This window comes from Protopterus annectens, chromosome 16.part0, assembly GCF_019279795.1.
Source record: "Protopterus annectens isolate FY-2018-M chromosome 16.part0, PAN1.0, whole genome shotgun sequence".
Lineage (NCBI taxonomy): Eukaryota > Metazoa > Chordata > Ceratodontiformes > Protopteridae > Protopterus > Protopterus annectens.
In genome coordinates, this window is record NC_056750.1 from 344,102,651 (window position 1) to 344,121,683 (window position 19,033).

The 19,033-nt window shown below is 38.8% G+C and overlaps 1 protein-coding gene across 7 annotated transcripts in view; it reads left to right on the forward strand.

Moving 5' to 3' along the window:
* The window catches only part of KYAT1 (kynurenine aminotransferase 1), a 1,131,910-nt gene that overhangs the window by 797,390 nt on the left and 315,487 nt on the right, over positions 1 to 19,033 (forward strand). For all 7 annotated transcript variants that reach the window (XM_044058797.1, XM_044058798.1, XM_044058802.1 and 4 more), the window contains 2 exons: positions 10,292 to 10,441; positions 17,399 to 17,485. In XM_044058797.1, the coding sequence (XP_043914732.1) occupies positions 10,292 to 10,441; positions 17,399 to 17,485 (237 nt within the window). The remainder of the gene's footprint in view (positions 1 to 10,291; positions 10,442 to 17,398; positions 17,486 to 19,033) is intronic.

A 19,033-nucleotide genomic window follows, 5' to 3' on the forward strand; every position in this document is an offset into this window, starting at 1 on the left:
TTTTTGAGGAGGTCCAAGAAGAAGTTGCTTCCTGGTTGTCTACCCTGGAGTCTGTGTCTAATTCATCCATGAGGATCATTAAGGGACCAGCAAAGTAGCGGGTTCAGACATTACCATTAGGAGACGCACCTGGATGCTCCTATGTGACTATGCGGAGCCATTTAAGTCTTCATTCGTCAATACACCTTTTGACAGATCATCCCTGTTTGGCCCAAAAGTAAAAGAAACAGTATCCAGGAGTAAGAAATATGGAAAAACTCTTTCTGTTGTGGGTATATGCTTTTCCACTCCCCAGTGATCTTTTTCCAGGAATCAGAAACGTAGTGGGAAAATGTGGTTCAAAAAAATCTTAAGGGCCTTTACAGGGCAGAAATGCAGGTATTTACCCCCAGGGGCAGAGGAGGAACTTTAATGTAAGAAAATTCCTGTGCAACAGAGGTGAACCGCAAAACCAGGGTTTCAGGAATTCTTTCTCTGATAATTCCTTCCAGCGCTCCTGAAAGGAGGTTTGATTGTCTTCCTCTAGAGGCAGTCAGGGGACACTTATCCTTGCACCAAAATGCCAGGCTACAAATAACATCTGATACTTGGGTGCAGAGGATCATATCCAGAGGCTATACAATTCCTTTTCCTCTTCATCCTCCCATATGCAAGAAAATCTTCAATATTCCAACCAGTCAAAAGGAATGTGCAGTTCTAGAAATCCCAAAACTGCTAGAAAAAAAGAGTAATCCAAGAAGTCCCACCAGACCAGATATAGTCCGGAATTTCCGTAAGATTCTTTTTAGTGCGAAAAAAGACAGGGGACTGTAAACCAGTTTTAGATCTAAGTGTACTGAACAAATCAGTTTGCCAAACCAAATTCCAGATGGTCACAGTACAGTCCATTCTTCCGTTTTTGGAAAAGGTTGACTGGATGTGTTCAATAGATCTTCAGGATGTGGATTACCATATAAAAATGAACAAGCAATCCAGAAGTTCCCTCTGCTTCCATCTGGGAGCCAGTCATTATCAGTTCAAAGTTCGATCATTTGGTCTCATCACAGCCCCAATAGTGTTCACCAAGTGTATGGCAGTAGTAGTAGCTCATTTGAGACTGCAGGGATTCTGAGTGTTTCTGTGTCTAGACGACTGTCTCATTACAACTCTGACCAGGCATCATTTGATAGAAGCAAGAGACCATGTACTTCATATTTATTCTTCTCTGGGAATAACTGTAAATTACAAAAAATCAAAATTGATCCCAACTCAGAACTTCCACAGCCTCTCTTCCCCCTGCGAGATTACACAAAATCAGAGTTCTGGTCCAGAAAGTAATCAGCAGTAGGAAACTAACTGCTCATCTAGTCCTATAAGCGTTAGGCTCCATGGCAGCAATGGTAACTCTAGTTCCCTTAGCAAGATATCACATGAGAATACTTACTACAATGGCTTCTAGCATCTCAATGGTCAATGTTGCACCAACCCATGTCAGACCTGATTTTGATCACCAATCTTTGCAGAAAAGATTTAGCTTGGTGGATACATTCCAAAGACATTCTTCTAGACCCCCCCCCTTTGTCCCATCACAACCCAAAACCATAGTGACTACGGGCACCTCCTAGATGGGGGAGCATTATCTGGGCAAGACTGTCCAAGCCACTAGGCCCCCCCCAGAGGCCAACTTGCATATCAATGTCCTGGATCTAAGGGCAGTGCTTCTAGCATTGCAAGCCTTTCAAACTTCTCTTTCCTTGGGGACAGTTGCAGTCCAAACAGACAATATGTCAGTAGTTTGTTACATCAACAAACGGGGCGGAACCAAGTCTTATCCCCTATGTTGAGAAGCACTCAGAGTATGACAGTGAGCAATCTTTTCCAACTGCTTTCTGATAACAATGCATATTTTGGGGAGTTCCAATGTGATAGCAGACAAACTGAGCAGATGTAAGTGGTCTGTTAATCCAAATATAATGGAAAATATTTTCTGTCAGTAGGGCCAGCTTTGCTGCAACCTTTTTGCCTCACCTCTAAACAACAAATGCACCAACTACTTTGCACTGTTCCACCCCTGTCCGGGAGAGTCACCAAGAGATGCTCTTCTACACACTTGATCCTCCATACTGCTGTATGACTTTCCCCCAATCCCTTTAATTCTAAATTCCTACAGAAAGCAATCCGACTGAAGAGTAAAGTTATCCTCATTGCATCTTACTGGCCTTGACAGATATGGTTCCCCTTTCTTTGGCATTACCTGATTCAACAACCTTGGATTCTGGACCCGGCTCCAGACCTTTTGTCTCATCCAGAGGATTTACTCCATCCAAACATTATGAACCTCAAGCTGACAGCTTGGTTTCATCAGTTCCATTAATAGCCAGGCTACTTTCACTTTCTTCCCTGGTATTTCATATCCTTTTGGCCTCTCATAAGCCAGCTTCTCGCAAACTCTGTGCTAGGAAATGAATGAGGTTTACCCTTTGGGCTCATGACAACAATATTGATCCCTTTTTAACACCAGTTGATAAAATAGTAGAATTTTTAGCTTCACTTTTCAAGGCAGTTGCTTCCCCAGTCTGCCACAAAAGTTCAATTAGCAGCTATATCTAACTTCCATAATGGTTTTGAAGGATCCTCCTTGGCCTCTCATAAGCTATGCAACGCCTTCTTAAAAGGAACGTTCTTGCTAAAACCCCCTTACAAAGATCCTACCCCACCTTGGGATCTTAACTTAGTGTTACAAACCATTGCCTCCCCTTGAACCATCCGCTGAATGTGATCTAAAGATTTTATCCTGGAAAACAATATTTTTAGTGGCACTTCTGCCAGAAGAATTTCTGAATTACAAGCCTTATCATGTAGTTCTCCTTACCACTGCGGTGGTGGTGCTGCGGTAGCATTGTCACCTCACAGTAAGACGTCCTGTTCGATTCTCAGCTAGAGCGTCTTCTGTGTGGAGACATGCGTGAATGGGCATACCTTCGTTGAAGGTTGTGCATCAGGGCCGGCAACTCGGCACATAAAAATCTACTGCCAATCATTAGCGGACAGTTCAGCTGTGGCGATCCCTAACCGGGAAAAGCCGAAAGACTCAACATCATGTAGTTCTCCTTACCCAATTTTCTGTAAAGACAGAGTTTCCCTGAGAACCAATTCTTCCTTTTTGCCTAAGATAGTGTCAGAGACTAATATCAGACTATTAATTTACCAGTATTTTTTCCTAATTTTGCTAATAAAGGCAAAAACTGCTTCCATTTATTAGATGTTCATAGACAATTATGTTTCTACCTACACAGAACTAAGAATTTAAGAAAATCAGATCAACTGTTTGTGTCACTTTCATCTACAAGACTTGCCCAACCAGTAAGCAAGTGACACTAGCTAGATGGCTCAAAGATTGTATTTCTTTTATCTGTAACAAAAAGAAAATTAAATTGCCTAAGCCTGTAAAGGTACATTTTACAAGAGCTGTGGCTACTTCAGCAGTTTTTCAGTGTAGATCTTCTTTGGATGATATTTGCACAGCAACAACTTGGGCTTCTCCCCATATCTTTATTACTCATTACAGACTGGATCTGGTCTCCAGAGGATGAGCATCATTTGGTTTAATGGTATTCAGGAATATTCTTCCTTGAGTCTCCTCCCAAGGTCTAGGATATCTAGGGACTCTGTCCCATATGTCGAGGCTAAAATGAAAATTGACATCAGGTAAAGAAGTTATGCACTCACCATAACGTTCCATCTGTGTTGTACATTTTCATTTATCCTCAGCTCCCATCCCTTCTTCCCCTGCCCTTGAATTTTTTTGGTGGAATGGGTAATGGATATACCTCACTAGGGATTTTGTTATATGGTCACAGATATGAACTCTATGAAGACTTTTTTTTTTCACTCTGTCTTTCAGCAAACTCGATCTGAGATAATTGGGAGAAGACCTTTGTGGATAAGGGGCAGGCTCAAAAGTTTTTGGCTATCTTGAGCTGTAGTAAAGGCCGAGTCAATTCCAAAGTTCAGAACTGAGCCCATATGTCAAGGATAAATGAAAATGGACAACGCAGAATAAATGTTATGATGAGTACATAACTTTTTTAATTTCTCTCATTTTCTTGTGTTAAAGTGCTATGTTCATCTATGAAATATTAAAAAAATCATGTAAATAAGCTTATGTACAAATGTTTTTTACCATGCAGTTATAAATGCATAACTTAAATGTGGAGCTTTTCTCCCTGGGCTCCTGCTGAAAATAGGTTTTTCCCAGTCAGACTTTTTCTGGTCAATAAAGAGAAGTAAATAAATGCTTGTATGTGAAATGCATACAGGATGCTTCCTGGTATAGGAGTTGTTGCACAGTAAATTATCACAGACTTGCAGAAAATTGTATTCTTTGTTAGGAAGCCCTTGTAGTCATCATATAAGTATTCAGTAAATGTTTATTTATCCGAAACATTAACAATGGTTTACACCAACTGAAACACAAAAAAACTGTCTTATTCGGTACTTACCGCATAAGAGGATTAAGGTCGTGAGGTGTGAATTAGCAGTTTCCTGTGGTCTAGGGCTGAATTCCTTCAGCCTCCATTTGCCTACTGCATGACTGAGCAAGTCACTTAACCAGACAGTGCTGTGGGGCAGTTAGGAAACTGGGCTAAGCTCTTCCATGTTCTTCTTGACCACGTGCCTAGTAACTACCTATGAGCCTAAAACAAAGAAAACCAAACAAACACTTTCTTACTGGTAGTTAAATATCCCAACCCCCACATCCCTGAATATACTAACTGAGCTTGTTAGCTCTCAGTTAGTAAATAAGCCCACTGAGTGAGAAAGACAGACTTTTTTTCTCCATTGTAAAAACTTTCATAAAGCAAACATAATAGTGGTGGCATTCATTAAATGCAGTTATGCTCACATAAGTCACTCACTAGCTTTACCCTCACAAAGTTCTGAAGTTGTAAGGTGCACTTATTGTGTTGGAACTCTCCAACAAAATTCCCTTAGCTCTTAGCCCATTTTGCAGCCCTAACTATGGTCACCTGCCATCTGTGAGAGTGAGTTCAGGTGAGGGTAGTTGCTTCTATATATTCTGACTAGAATGGGAAATCATTGTGTCAGACAACGGGATACCTGACATACTTAGACTTGGTCCCCATTAGAGGTGCTGATCCATTCATTTGGCAAGGTGGCGATTAGAGGTATGACTCAAGTCACCAGGTTGCTCCAAAAAAGCCACAGAATTTCTGATCATTGGAAAAGAAACCTAATGATCTATACTACATGTTCTCTGTCCAACAAGAAAGATAACAGTGGTGTGTGTGTGTGTGTGTGTGTGTGTGTGTGTGTGTGTGTGTGTGTGTGTGTGTGGGGGGGGGGGGGGGTTCCAGGCAGTTCTTGGCTGAATACTTTCTGAATGTATATTTAGATGTATCAAATTCAGGATACAGACTCTCCGTTTAAGCCATCTTAATTTGCTATAGGGTTTTTGGACATACTCTGTAGTCATGCTGGACTGTGTTGGCATAGGAAAAGTATTATGAAAATGTAGGACGTTAAAGGCTGAAATTTATGGATGCAGTACAAGTTTAGAAAGCATAATCATCTGCCAGTAAAATGAAAGTGACAAAGTATCAAATTATCAAAAAAATCAAAGCAAATAAAACTGAGTTTGCGACCTTCCATGTGACGGGGCTAATACCCACCCCCTTACTGATATATACTAATGCCATGACCACACAACTGTAGGGAAAAGAAAAACACCTTAAATGATGAAAAATGGCCTGTACATTCCATGACTTGTAGTTTTGGTAAGTTGTGATGGGGAGATTGCATTCCTGCTGTTATATCTCCCAGAATTAATCAACATTTCTGCCTCATTGTTGGGAATAGTGACAGCTTGTCTGTAGGACCACAGCATCCTTATGTTTTTGTATAAATATGCACTACCAAGATGCTGAGCAGACAGGCTGCTGATGCACCATAATGCATCACACACTACCTGGCATTTGATGGCATGATAAGCCTTCCTGTTCTAACCCTCACTCTGCGGACCAGATGGGGCCCTAATTGCAAAATGGGTGCAATTTATTGTACCAGGTACCTCAGGGAAGCATGCTACCCCATAAAAGGCACTCATAGTCCTAGCTCAGTCCTAAGATGACACTGGGAAATAGGTGTATTGATCCACATGTGCCAAGAGTACCCTCAGGAACTGCTGAAGTGCCATTGAGGCAGAAGTCTGAGGAATAGCCATTGTGTCCCCTGGTCTGCCTTTGGAAGGTGTCCATGGCAATAATAGAGAGGTTATTTGTATCTTAGTATACACAGAGATACGATGGCAATGCACCCCCCCCCCCCCATTACCTGTGTGGGGACCATAGAGGCTCACTAAGATCCTTACAATATCTGTGTCCACTCTGAACCTAGCAGGGATTTCCTGATTAGCAAAATTATGATGTTATTCTCTATATATATATCTTCGCCTTCTTGGACGACAAGTGCCACTGGGCACTTGCAGTTTTGGCTGTGCCAAGACTAGCTGCTCAAATCGCAAAATAGCAATGCTAGCAACAACAGAGAGATCTTTACCAATTGCAAAGTAGATAGAAAAGGCGTAACTCCATCTTTTGTAACAAATCTGTGTACAGCACAGAAATGTGTCAGAATATGACTATGAATAACAGACAGCTGGGATGAGGACGTATTAGCATACTACATTTTACATAATTTCTCATTACCATTTCATTACTACCTTATTTGCATACATTTTTTCAGGGTCAGGGCATGTTAGTTTAAATATCATCTATGAATCACACCTGTGCTGCGCTTATGACCAAACAGTGCCCATTGCCTTAACGTGTTCATATAATGACTACAAATATCACCCCTTGAACTGGATCTGTTGACAACCTGCTAATACATTGCAAATTACTGTAAAATACAACCTTTGTTTTTTAAGCCTTTCTATATTATATCCATTAATAAGAGTTTTAAAAATGAACAAAACTGACAACTGTTTCAGTTTTAGCTTACTGTCTCAGTGTATTTATCTGCATGATTTCATCTCTTTTACTGTTGTACACATTGGAAGGTACAGTCATCATAATGTTTGTTCGTCTGTCAAAAACTTGACTGCAACAGTTCACTACAAATTGTATGTTTGCATACCTTAGTCTTTAAGTGAAATTGTTCATTATGCATGCAAAGATATTGTTTTCCTGGCAGATTGCACTTTCTCTTTTTCAGAAGCACTCATGCAGTCATTAGTCTGGAACAGTACTGACATGTACAGACAGCTAATTCTTACTGGGGAGATGATTAACTTGTTTTTTCTGTTGCTTTCTTTTCTCTCGGGTGAACTCTTATACACATTATCTATAATAGTTACTTTTTAGATGAAAAGCTGCACAGAATGCCTCTCTACATTTCTTAATTGCTGCTTACATGGTTAAAGTCAAATCCAGATATTCTGAAACAACAGTTGTATAACAACCTCTGTTTCTTGTGAAAATCACTTCAATCCATTGCAGAACCTTTACAACAATCTCTTATCAATTAGCACACCATCCTTCTTGAACATGATGGGTAGTAGCTTGTTATTTTGTACTCAGTGTCATGTAGTGAATAAATAGTAATGCCGGTTTCTGTAATCATTATAACACACTGCACTTTTCTCAAAGGCAAAACTCTTCCTTATCCCTACTGTACTGTATAAAAGTAGTTGTGTGCCTCCATAATCAGAGATGATAATGTTTTACTCAAACTTGCACAGACAGTGCTCTGGTATACTTCATATGGTCTTTCTATGAATTTTAACATTTACATTATAACTTTCTCTTGCCTCAAAAATCATGTTTTTTTTCCCCATGTAAATAATAGAGTTCTGTTTTCTTTAGCTGAAAGTATGAACGTTTTGGTCTAAAACTGACTTGTATGTTTGTCTCTGATTATTCATTTTTTTTGTCTGACAATGTATACCGTTTTGGAAACAATATTTCACGGTACATTTCTTTTAAAAATGTTTCTTCTTTTCTTGGGGTGAGAAATACATTTTAGATATTGACAAAGCTGGTAAACATTTTATCTTTCAAAACCAGGAACTCTTTTACTGATATATATGTGGGTCTACTTCTCTTGTTCGAAAACACACTTCTTTGAACAAGAGAAAGTCGAGACCCACTTTAGCGAAAGTGCACTTAACCAAAAGTGTACTTTCGCGAAAATCACTTTACCGAAGCACGGTACAGTGGGGATAAGGAAATATACCTTTTCCCCATTGTAGTGTGATCACGGAGATAGTATATATAAGTAGCGGAGTTGTCGGGGTGCGTGGTGGCTTACCACTCTGCAAAAATGTGTTTCGCTTTGCCGGATCTGACCTCCACTACATATATATATATATATATATATATATATATATATATATATACTAACTCCAAGATCACACTTTGTTTGTTTGTGTCTTTCGGCTTTTCCCAGTTAGGGGTCGCCACAGTGGAACTCCGGTCTGCTAATGATTGGTAGTTGATTTTTATGTGCCGAGTTACAAGCCCTGACGCAAACCTTCAACGAAGGTACGCCCATTCACGCATGTCTCCACGTAGAAGATGCTCTAGGTGTGAATCGAACAGGACAGCATCTTACTGTGAGGTGACAACGCTACAGCAAGATCACACTACAATGGGAAAAGGTATATTTCCTTATCCCTACTGTACTGTACTTTGGTAAAGTGATTTTCGCGAAAGTGCACTTTTGTTAAAGTGGGGTCTCGGCTTTCTCTTGTTCGAAGAAGTGTGTTTTCGAACAAGAGAAGTAGACCTATATATATATATATATATATATATATATATATATATATATATATATAAAATCTTGTAAGCTAGCGGTGACTGCATGCATATTTCATTAGCCCTGAGTTTCTTTGTGTTCTAGACTTTATGTTGAAACCATTGGTTTATATGAAAATTTTCTTTTACCTTAACTTGTCAGACCATATGATATTCTTATTCTTGTGTATGCATTTTTGACATGTTACTGCGTGTTCTCTGAGTTATTTATTTATTTTTTTCAGTACAGCACCTTACAGTACAGGACACTGTTAACACTTTGTATAACATAATAATAGCCTGTTTTCTGAAGCAGTTAGACACTCTGCCCATGTTCAGCCACTTCTACTGGCAGAGTATGTATATTCAGTTGCTGAAGTTGCTTATTGTTTTAATTGATTCTTGAAGCTGGCAATAACTCTGAAAATGTCACCACTTTCCCACTTTTTATATATTATATGTCTGACTTTGTGGTTTCCAGACTACAATCCCTATTTCCATGACTCAAAACCATACCAATCAACTGTCCAGGTTTTTGTAGAATGTCTATTTTTTGCCTCATATTTTGGTCTGTTCCTCATAAAGTTTGTGTTTTTTTTTTTGTCAAATCATTGAGGATTGATGTCACTAAATAGTAACTTACCTTTGAGTTTCAGGCTTCATATTCATCAGAAAATACATGTTAACACTGCACCTCTCATTCTAGCAACTTTCTAATTTTACAAGAGCAATATTTAAAATTTGCCCTTATTTTGGGGCCTTTGTCCCTCCATTATTTTTTGCTTTGTCCAGATTTCTTGTGCTAAGAGCTTGAGAGGTATGCTCATAAGGTAAGAATTGTTTCACCTCTTATCAGTTAGCTTCTGTAAACTGTGTCATTCTCATTCACTATCTTTCCACTGGCATGTTTCATTCATACCCGATTAAGGTTTTTGTCTCTTACCACTAAAGTCAGTATAGTAAATGAGGAAGTAGCTTGTTTGTCTCCTTTAAATGTACTAATGTGTACCAGCTATTAATATATTTCCACGGGTTCCTGTCAGAACTACGAAAGATCAAAATCTCGAACGCGCAGATGAGCGAAAACACAGGTAATTGAAATCGATATTGTGAGATCGCGGTACAGTGAAGATCAGAAAATTTGCCCTTTCCTCACTGTAGTGCGATCTCAGAGTTGGAATATATTTTTAGGGGGTGTGTGGTGGGCGCAGCCTCCCACAGTAGTGATTTAGATTATCTGCGTTTTCGTTCATCCGAGCGAGATTTTGATTTTTCATTTATGTAATATAGACCCTATTTCCACAGCTAACTTTACACTGGCATTAGAGAAGGATTGTTTGCTTTTAAACTTCTATGATATTAACTTGCAGTTCTCAATTTAAACTATAGCCGTGACAAATATGGCTGTTCCTATAAGAGCACATAAAGTCTGAGACTGCATAAAGTTTAATAAATTAGTGCAAAATATGTTCATGTAAAATTATTTTTTTTTCCAGGGTCACCCACTGCTTGTCAAAGTGTTGGCTCAGTTCTTCAGTAAGTTGTTTGGGCAAGACCTTGACGCAAACTTGAATATTCTGGTGACTGTTGGTGCATATCAGGCATTATTCTGCACTTTTCAAGCTCTGATTGATGAAGGAGATGAGGTGAGAAATCCATAGCTAGTTCAAATACAGCCTGTCTTTGCAGATTACTTTAACTTTCTTTTGTTTGGTTGTCCTGTCCTGCCCGTCTCCCTTGGCCCTTATTGTATGTATCTCATCAACACTTAGATTAAAGGCTGGAGTGAAGAAACATGCAGTAAGCTTTTCTGAATAACTTGCCTTAAATAATATAAATTATAGCTGTCACATAATTAAAAGTGTTACAGTTACTCCTGTTGGAGCAGTGTGGATTTCCAGTTTATTCTGGGGAGGGATACACAGTGGAATTAATTGTCTGACAACCACTGAGTGGTTATAGCTGGTGTTACAATTCTAGTTGTTTGGTTGTAGCTGCGGGGCTGCAGTCTGGGTCACCTTAAGGAGAGATGACAAGAGTCAGAAGCATTACATATCAATGCAGCAAAGACTTGAGTCCAAATGGTTGTATCCTGTACTGACAAAGGGTGTTAGACTGACTGTTTGTTTACTGAAAACAGTAGTATGTATGGTAAGTATCTAATGGCTACTATAACTGAATTGTTTATAACATGAGAATCCTTGACTGACATATTGAAGATCAGCACATGCCACTTAGTACCATTATATCTGGCTGTCTGCTTATAGAGCTATAACTGATGTCATGTCGGGGTCGAGATCTGACAGCAGTGTGCAGTCATTGGCTGATTCTGTATGGGTTTTATAACAAGAACTCGGGAATAGATTCTCTTAGCCAGTTACAAGTAACATACTTCATTAGTAAAGGCTGATGCCTTCGCAACTAAAATAGTAATGTTATCCTGGTGTCACTGCTGTCACAAACGCATACATTGAATGCTTTTTTTTTTTAATTGCATGTGTGCATGAGGACTCAAGAATACATAATTTTTTCCTCTTTGATGTTAAATAGACTGTATGTTGCATGCATGAGTTGCAGAATTGTTCTTTTTTCTCCCTTTTGTGCTATATATTTAACAAAGGTACATATTTATTCCCTTTGTATTTTAAGAGTTTGTAGATTGTATTATTAGTGCTTTTGTCATGTGACATATTTGTGCAGCCTTGCCAGCTGAAAAGTAACATCTTGTTTATATTGAGGTCATTTTCTAATAACCATGTGTTTTATCTTGGTCTGGAGAACTGCTACAGGGAAATGCATTGCTCAGTCTTTTCTGTTAATAAAAAAAAGACAAGTTGTTGGACACATTTCCTCATGGATTAGATTCCTGTCGATTGATCAATAAATCATTCAGTAAGTGCCAATCCTACAAAACTGACAGTTCCAACCACTTTTAGCAACATCAGAATACGTTTTTTGGGATAACGAGCCTCCTTATAACTTCCATGTGGGGAGAATTCCCCAGACTTACTCATACCTTTCAACCTGGAGACATTGAAAATAGGAACAGAAGCCCTTAAAAAGTAGGTACATCCAGCCAAATATCTTGATATATAATTAAATCATATAATTAACATAAGAATTGAATACCAAATAGCACACACCTTTTCCAGATTCCAGTAGGAATGCAGGAAACTACTCAGAAACACAAGTTTAAAAACCAGAGTGACTGAAATTATGGCAAAATATGATCACATTATCGAAAGCAGTGTAAAACCTGTAGACTTTAATGAACTGTATTGCAAAATTCTACTACACAAAACCATTTATTTTTGCTTCTGTTAAAAGGAGATGTAAGATATGTATCCTCCTTTATTGGCGATATTAGAGTGGGGGCCCCATAGTGTGGTTTTCTGTGTACTAGACAGCTTCAGAAATCAGTTGTGATAAGGGAGATTAAAAAAATTGAGCCTAAAAATAGAGACACAAGTCCAAAAATAAGTAAATCATGTACCTGGGTAAATCAGGCCTGAAAATAGGAATGCTTCTCCCAAACAGGGACAGTTGAGAGGTCTGGACTTAATCCAGGATTACACAGCCATGAAAAACAGAGAACATTTCATTGTTGCTGTTTCATCTGGTTGACTTTGTAGTATCAGCATCGTCTGAAAGAGTGTTCAAACTAAAGACATGTTTCCTATAGAATTACAGACTGAAATCCACACACTTCATTTCTTAAAGTTCAGGACTGAGGAAAACAGGTCAGTAAATTTCTAATTTCATGTTTTTTGGTGATAAAAGTTCAGAAGTGTTTCTGAAATTACACATCTTAGTAAAATGTGATATTATTAGAGGGGATCTGATATCATGGTCGTATTTGTAAATGTACATTATGGTAACTGGATGCTTTAGGGCCTGCATTCTTATGGAAGCTCAGTCCTTTGAAATAATTTATTATTATTGACAACCCTGAAATTTTTTTTTTTTTTTGCACTGCTTGTCATTTTAAAATGCATGCTGTCTGGACTGGAGAATGAGTTGAAAATAATTCCAGCTGCAGTTTTTCAGGACAGTTGACTCTTTAAGTAAAAGGCTGAAGGAGCCGTTTACCTAAAATTTGCAGTTTTAACTGTAGCACCAACAGGAAGAGAAAAATAAGTTATATTTTCATTTTATTAATGTATGGTATAAATGAGGAAGATTAACAAATTAACAACTCAGTAGCAGGTAACTTGTATGTCTAGTCATAGCATTATTAAATTATTTTGCCATGTCTTATTTGCTCACACTGACAATAACCAGCCTAGTTACATTTTGCAAGTAATGTGCAGAATATGCCCAAAGCATTAGATTTTTACTGAAAAAGTTCTTGCAGTTTCAAAAACTATTTCATACACAAGCAAATGTGTACAAAATATTTAATTCAGTGTGGACTTTTAGGATCCCTTTAAGACTGCATGAAATTTTATTGCTCTGCATGTAACTTTCCACAAAGTCTGTGAATTTATATACTCCTTTTTAATTGGGTGAGTAAAGACCCCCATAAAACAGTGGTACCGTTAATAAGTGTAGTGAAACCATGAGATTGCTGCAAATTGGAGTATTAATATTCCCTTTTCAAATCTATGCAGTTTTAGGATGTATTAGGCTTTGTCTGATCTAGTAGTACCTATGGACAGTGTTTTTCTGCTTCATTTTTTGGAACGTTCATAAAAAAATCCATCAGAGTTTCAGACCATGTAGTGGAGTACCAGGCTAATTAATGATACTACTAAAAACACTGTTCATTTTCTCCCGGTTATTATAATCTTTATGGTTTACCTACCTAGATTTATAAACACTGGCAGATGTGAGATATATTTTTGGTATTATTTTAATTCAGAAGGGGAGTTTAACCATTGTAACTTAGTGATGTTTGTAATTTGGTGTACTTATTTTTACCTCATCAGAGCAGGATGAAACATTGTCTGTCAAACCAAACCTGTCTCTGTGAAAATACTTAATGCAAAATGCCCATTAGGCGATAAATTATTTCCTTATGGCACAACAACTTCAGGAACTATGTTATTAGAAAAGGGGTGTAGGGGGTCTTCCTTGGTATAAACAATATGATGAACTTTGGCTCTCACATAAAATAAAGTGTGATTGCATATGGTTTTGATCAGATAACATTCAAATAAATCATTTGTCAGAAAGGCACTTGACAGTTCTTTTTGTAATCTTTTGACTGTAATTCTTGTTCTTTTTTAATGCCTGGGCAATGTTTTTCTGCTTCATATTTTGGAACATTCATTAAAAAAAAAATCCTTCAGAGATTTTCAGACCATCTAGTGGAGTACTAGGCTAATTAATGATACTACTAAAACACTGTTCATTTTCTCCAGGTTATTATAATTCAGTCTATGGATCTGTAAATGTTGTTTGGTGCTGGTCTGAATTAAGCAGGTTAACTAATGGGAAGTTTCAGTTATTCTGCTTCTTTAACTGTGATTGAGTAGCACCCTTTTAAATGTCATTTGGTAGTGCCTTTTAATCAAATGCCATTGGGTAGTTCACTAAAATGGTTTGAACTAAGTGCCTTTTCTGAGAATTTAAACAAATTATATATTTCAACCAAAAAAAGTTATGATTCTCACTTGCTGCAGAGCTCTGTTGTATGGTATAATTTGGTGTGTGTGTGTGTGTGTGTGTGTGTGTGTGTGTGTGTGTGTGTGTGTGTGTGTGTGTGTGTGTGTGTGTGTGTGTGCGCACACGGGAAGAGATTCAGGGATTTCATTCTCTAGATACCCAAGCATTCCACTCAATTTTATGACCAAGCCACCAACTGAAATGTTGATGAGCTCACATAAGTTCATCTGAAAGATGGACATAGAGGTAACTAGACAAGACTGCCGACCATCCACTCCACTAGAGAGGATTTGGTGCTGGAAACAAGTATGTCTGGTAGTGCAGGTGATGTATTTCCAGCTGGCTGTGAATTGGGAAAAGGTTGTGACAGATGCCTCTGTATTATATCTCTCCTGAGAGTTCCCTTTCCTAGTTGAAATTGTTATGTTAGAATTGGGGTGTGAGGCTGCAATCCCCACAGGAAAGAAACTTTTGCTTTATTACTGTTGTGGAAACGGAGGTGAGAAAGTAATCAAGTATCCATATTATATGTTAGCATGTTACTTATATTTATATTGCATATAACCCACTTGTTGTTGCCAGTTGACTGCAACTCATCCTTGTGAGGATCAGCTCTTCACAATGCTTCTCAGTGAGATAAGTCTTATACATACATACCAAACAGTACACAACCTCTGAACACCTGCATAAAAACCCACACCCATAAACATACACATAGTGTACTGTAAACATTCACACACACACACACACACACACACACACACACACACACACACACACACACACACACACACACAAATGCAGTCTTTTTAATGACCATTTCCACCCCCTAGAACACCCTCACACAAATCATTCCAAATCCAAAAGGCAACTCTCAGAAGTTGTGCCCTTCTGTGAAAGTCAAACTGTTAAGCTTTAACAACACCTTGTTGTTAAGCGTCCCAGTCTCATTTACTCATTTGTAAATCCACCAGGCATCACATTTCCATATGACCAATTCCCTGATTATGCTTTTTAAATCTCAGCCATGTAATAATACAAATATGCCAACATCCTGGCAGATAGGTTCAGTGCTAACTTTACCCCCCTCTCACCCCCTAAAGGCCCCATCTCTATACCGGAAGAATGCAAAGTTCCTGCAATCACGGCTGCACAGGTAAAAACCACACTCTCCAAAGTCAAGAACACAGCTTCTGTGGGACCTGATAACATCCCAGGCTGCGTTCTACATGAACTACAGAACGAACTGGCACCCCACCTAAGTACCATGTTCAATCATAGCCTCACCTCAAGCTTTGTGCCCACTGAATGGCACACAGCGATGGTTATCCCACTCCACAAAGGGGGAGCCACTAGGGACCCCGGGAACTACCACCTCATTAGCCTGACGTGCCTGGTCTGCAAGGCTATGGAACATATCATCATGGAACTTATAAACAATGACACTGGTAATCTCCAAACTCTAGACCCCACCCAGTTCGGGTTTGTAAAAGGCAGATCATGTCTCCTAAACCTGATAGACCTCTTTGAAGCAGTCACTAAAGCTGTAGATGAGGGTAAGGTGGTTCACACAGCCTATCTAGATCTCGCCAAGGCTTTCGACACCATCCCCCACTCTGGAATTATAGATAAACTCACTAAACTAGGTATAAATCCCTATGTCACAAGATGGGTTGCGGACTTCCGTGGTGGTGCAGCAGTAGCGTTGTTGCCTCACAGCAAGAGGTTCTCCCGTTCGATTCTTGGCTTGGGTTTGGGAGTGCCTTCTGTGTGGAGTCTGCATGTCCTTCCCACGGTCGAGTGGGCTTTCGAAAGACATGCGTTGAATGGGCATGCCTTCGTTGAAGGTTGGGCATTGGGCTGGCAACTCAACACCATAAAAACCAACTGCCAATCATTAGCGGACCAGAGTTCCGCTGTGGCGACCCCTAACCGGGAAAAGCCGAAAGACTAACAACAACAACAAGGTGGGTTGCCAACAGGCTCACTGACAGAACCACTGTGAAAGTAGCAGACTCCAAATCCGACTTCAGACCAGTGACAAGTGGGAGTACCACAGGCTTCAGTCCTGGGTCCTCTCCTGTTTGGTATCTACTTCTCAGAAGTACGGGCTAACACAGAAGGTCTTTGGCTAACGAAGTTCTCAGATGACTGCAAACTAGGAGCTGTAATCGAAACTCCTAGAGTACAACACCCCTTTTGGTGTGTACCTCACAAGACATATACAGCAACTAGAAAGGCCGCAGAAATACCTCACAAAGAGGATTACTGACCTCAAACAGATGCCCTACGCAGACTGTCTAGCTTTACTCCATCACATATCGCCTACTCGGAGGCGATCTCTGCCTAACATACAAAGCTATGTCAAACCCAGAGCTGTTGGACATGCTCCACTTAAAGAAATTCCAATCTCTCCGAGCTACATGCTCTCGGGACCTAAACCTTGCCACCACAATAAACAGAACATGCTGGAGGGATAGATTCCTGTCCCAGAGACTTCCCATATTCTGGAACAAACTACCTATCTATAGCAAACAAAGCTCCTCATTAGCATTTTTAAAGAAAAATCTTGATGATTAGATGGGAGATAGGAAATTCACCCCAGGGATCACTTCTGTGGCTCTGCTCAACAGGGGCACAGGAAAATAATTTTCTTGGGTGGCAAAAGCCATGGTACCTTTTTGGCTAGGCTTATATGGGCTCTAGAGCCAATAGCCTAGTAACCTACCTATGAACCTATAAAAGTGAATACAATTAAGGAATTGCGTCATTATCTGAACTGCTGACTCAGTGGAGTAGGGGGTTTGTCCCGTACAGAAAAACATTGTCAGCATTTTCTTCTTTGATGAGTGTTGCTCAAAGTGTTCTTTCAGCTGACATGCTGTTGACCACATAACCTAGAGCCATCTCATGGGCTCTCTTTTCGTATGTTCAGTGCAAACACAGTGTGACTGTTGCTTTCCAATGTAATGTAGAACTTTCTTGATCTTTTTCAGGTTATCGTCATTGAACCTTTCTTCGACTGCTATGAGCCAATGGTTAAGATGGCTGGAGGGACTCCTGTCTTCATCCCATTAAGACTTGTAAGTGCATTTATTAATGCAAACATGTACGTCTAAGTAAATGTAAATTACATAAGGAAATGCAAATTGTCAGAAGAGCAGCTACCTTTAATCCAGAATTAAAATTTTGTATACAAAATTTGAGTTATCTCTTGGGAAGGAAGCAAGCAAGCTGTCATTATGGTATTAAGATAAAAAATAAATTCTGTGAGTTATGAACACTAATCATAACAGATTTATATTTACTATGCAGAATATCTGTTTTATTTTTGGGAACATAATCAGAAATGCTTAAGTAAACTAAACTGTTTAGCTTTATACTCCTCTATTTCTGCTACAGAATGATACTTCCTTACGCAATTGATTCAAACATTAAATGCAGCATTCTTTTAATTTTTTTTGCAAGAGAAACCACCCAGAATTGTAAACCGTAACAAAGTAGAAATGCAGGAAAGTCATGCAAATTAAAAAAACAAAAAGGTGTGTGTGTGTGTGTGTGTTTTGGGATGCAGCTGTATCATGTCAGGCAATATTTGACTAACTTTCAAAACAGGAAGTCCACATGTGTTCTACTTTGTTATGAAATGTCCTTTTTGACGAGAAGTAAAAGAGAATATTCTTATCAGTCATCAGATTTTACTGTTGGTAAAAATAACACTTCATACTTGACAATGCTTAGGTTTATTTCTAAAATCATAAGGATTTATTTGTTGAGTAAAGCAGAAGAATTTTCAGAAGAATATCAAAGACTTCATACTTGTGCATGAGTAGAAGTGTACTCAATGAGATGGACTATTGAAGATCATTTTAAAAAGAAGGAAACTAGATTTAAAGTTGACAGTATTAAGGGCCAGTGAATGGCATACTGGGGATATTACCGACATGCAGCGCAACAGACATCAAGGAAACTGCACTCCGACTTCATATGATGATCAGGTGTTTCCTTATTAAGATATCAGTCTCCTCCAAGTTGTAAAAACCTGCATCATGTATAATGCATACATGTTACATTTGTAACTACCTGTACAGGAAACGTTAAGGTTAATATAATATAACGTAATTTATTCTTCATATGTGAGATCAAATTTCAGTCTGGTATGTTCAACCTTATGCATGCTTGCATCTTCTGTTTCTCATGTACAGGTTTAGCTGTTGCTAAAACTGGCAAACTCTTGGCCAGTACGAAATTTTCTGATAAACTATTTAATTCATATATGACCTCAGAATGAGACACCTTTTTCCTTCATTCTAGATGCTTCTTCTGTTGCGCTAATAATATGATCTAATCCTCTCAACCTTGGACAAACAGGTGTGCATCATTTTAGGCTTTATAAATTAGTATTAAGTACTTTTTAAAATTTCTTTGCTTAAGAAATTATAACTATATTTGTCTTAATCACTCAATATATGAAAGTTCATCCACATACCCTGTACCTTTTCCTTCTATTGGAACTCTTTGTTCTCAACTGCAGCATACTGTTATCTACTCTGAAACTGTCCAAACAAGTGACACGGGGTGGGTGTAATGTAGATCTAAATACATTTCCCATTGTCTTTTCAGCTTTTCTA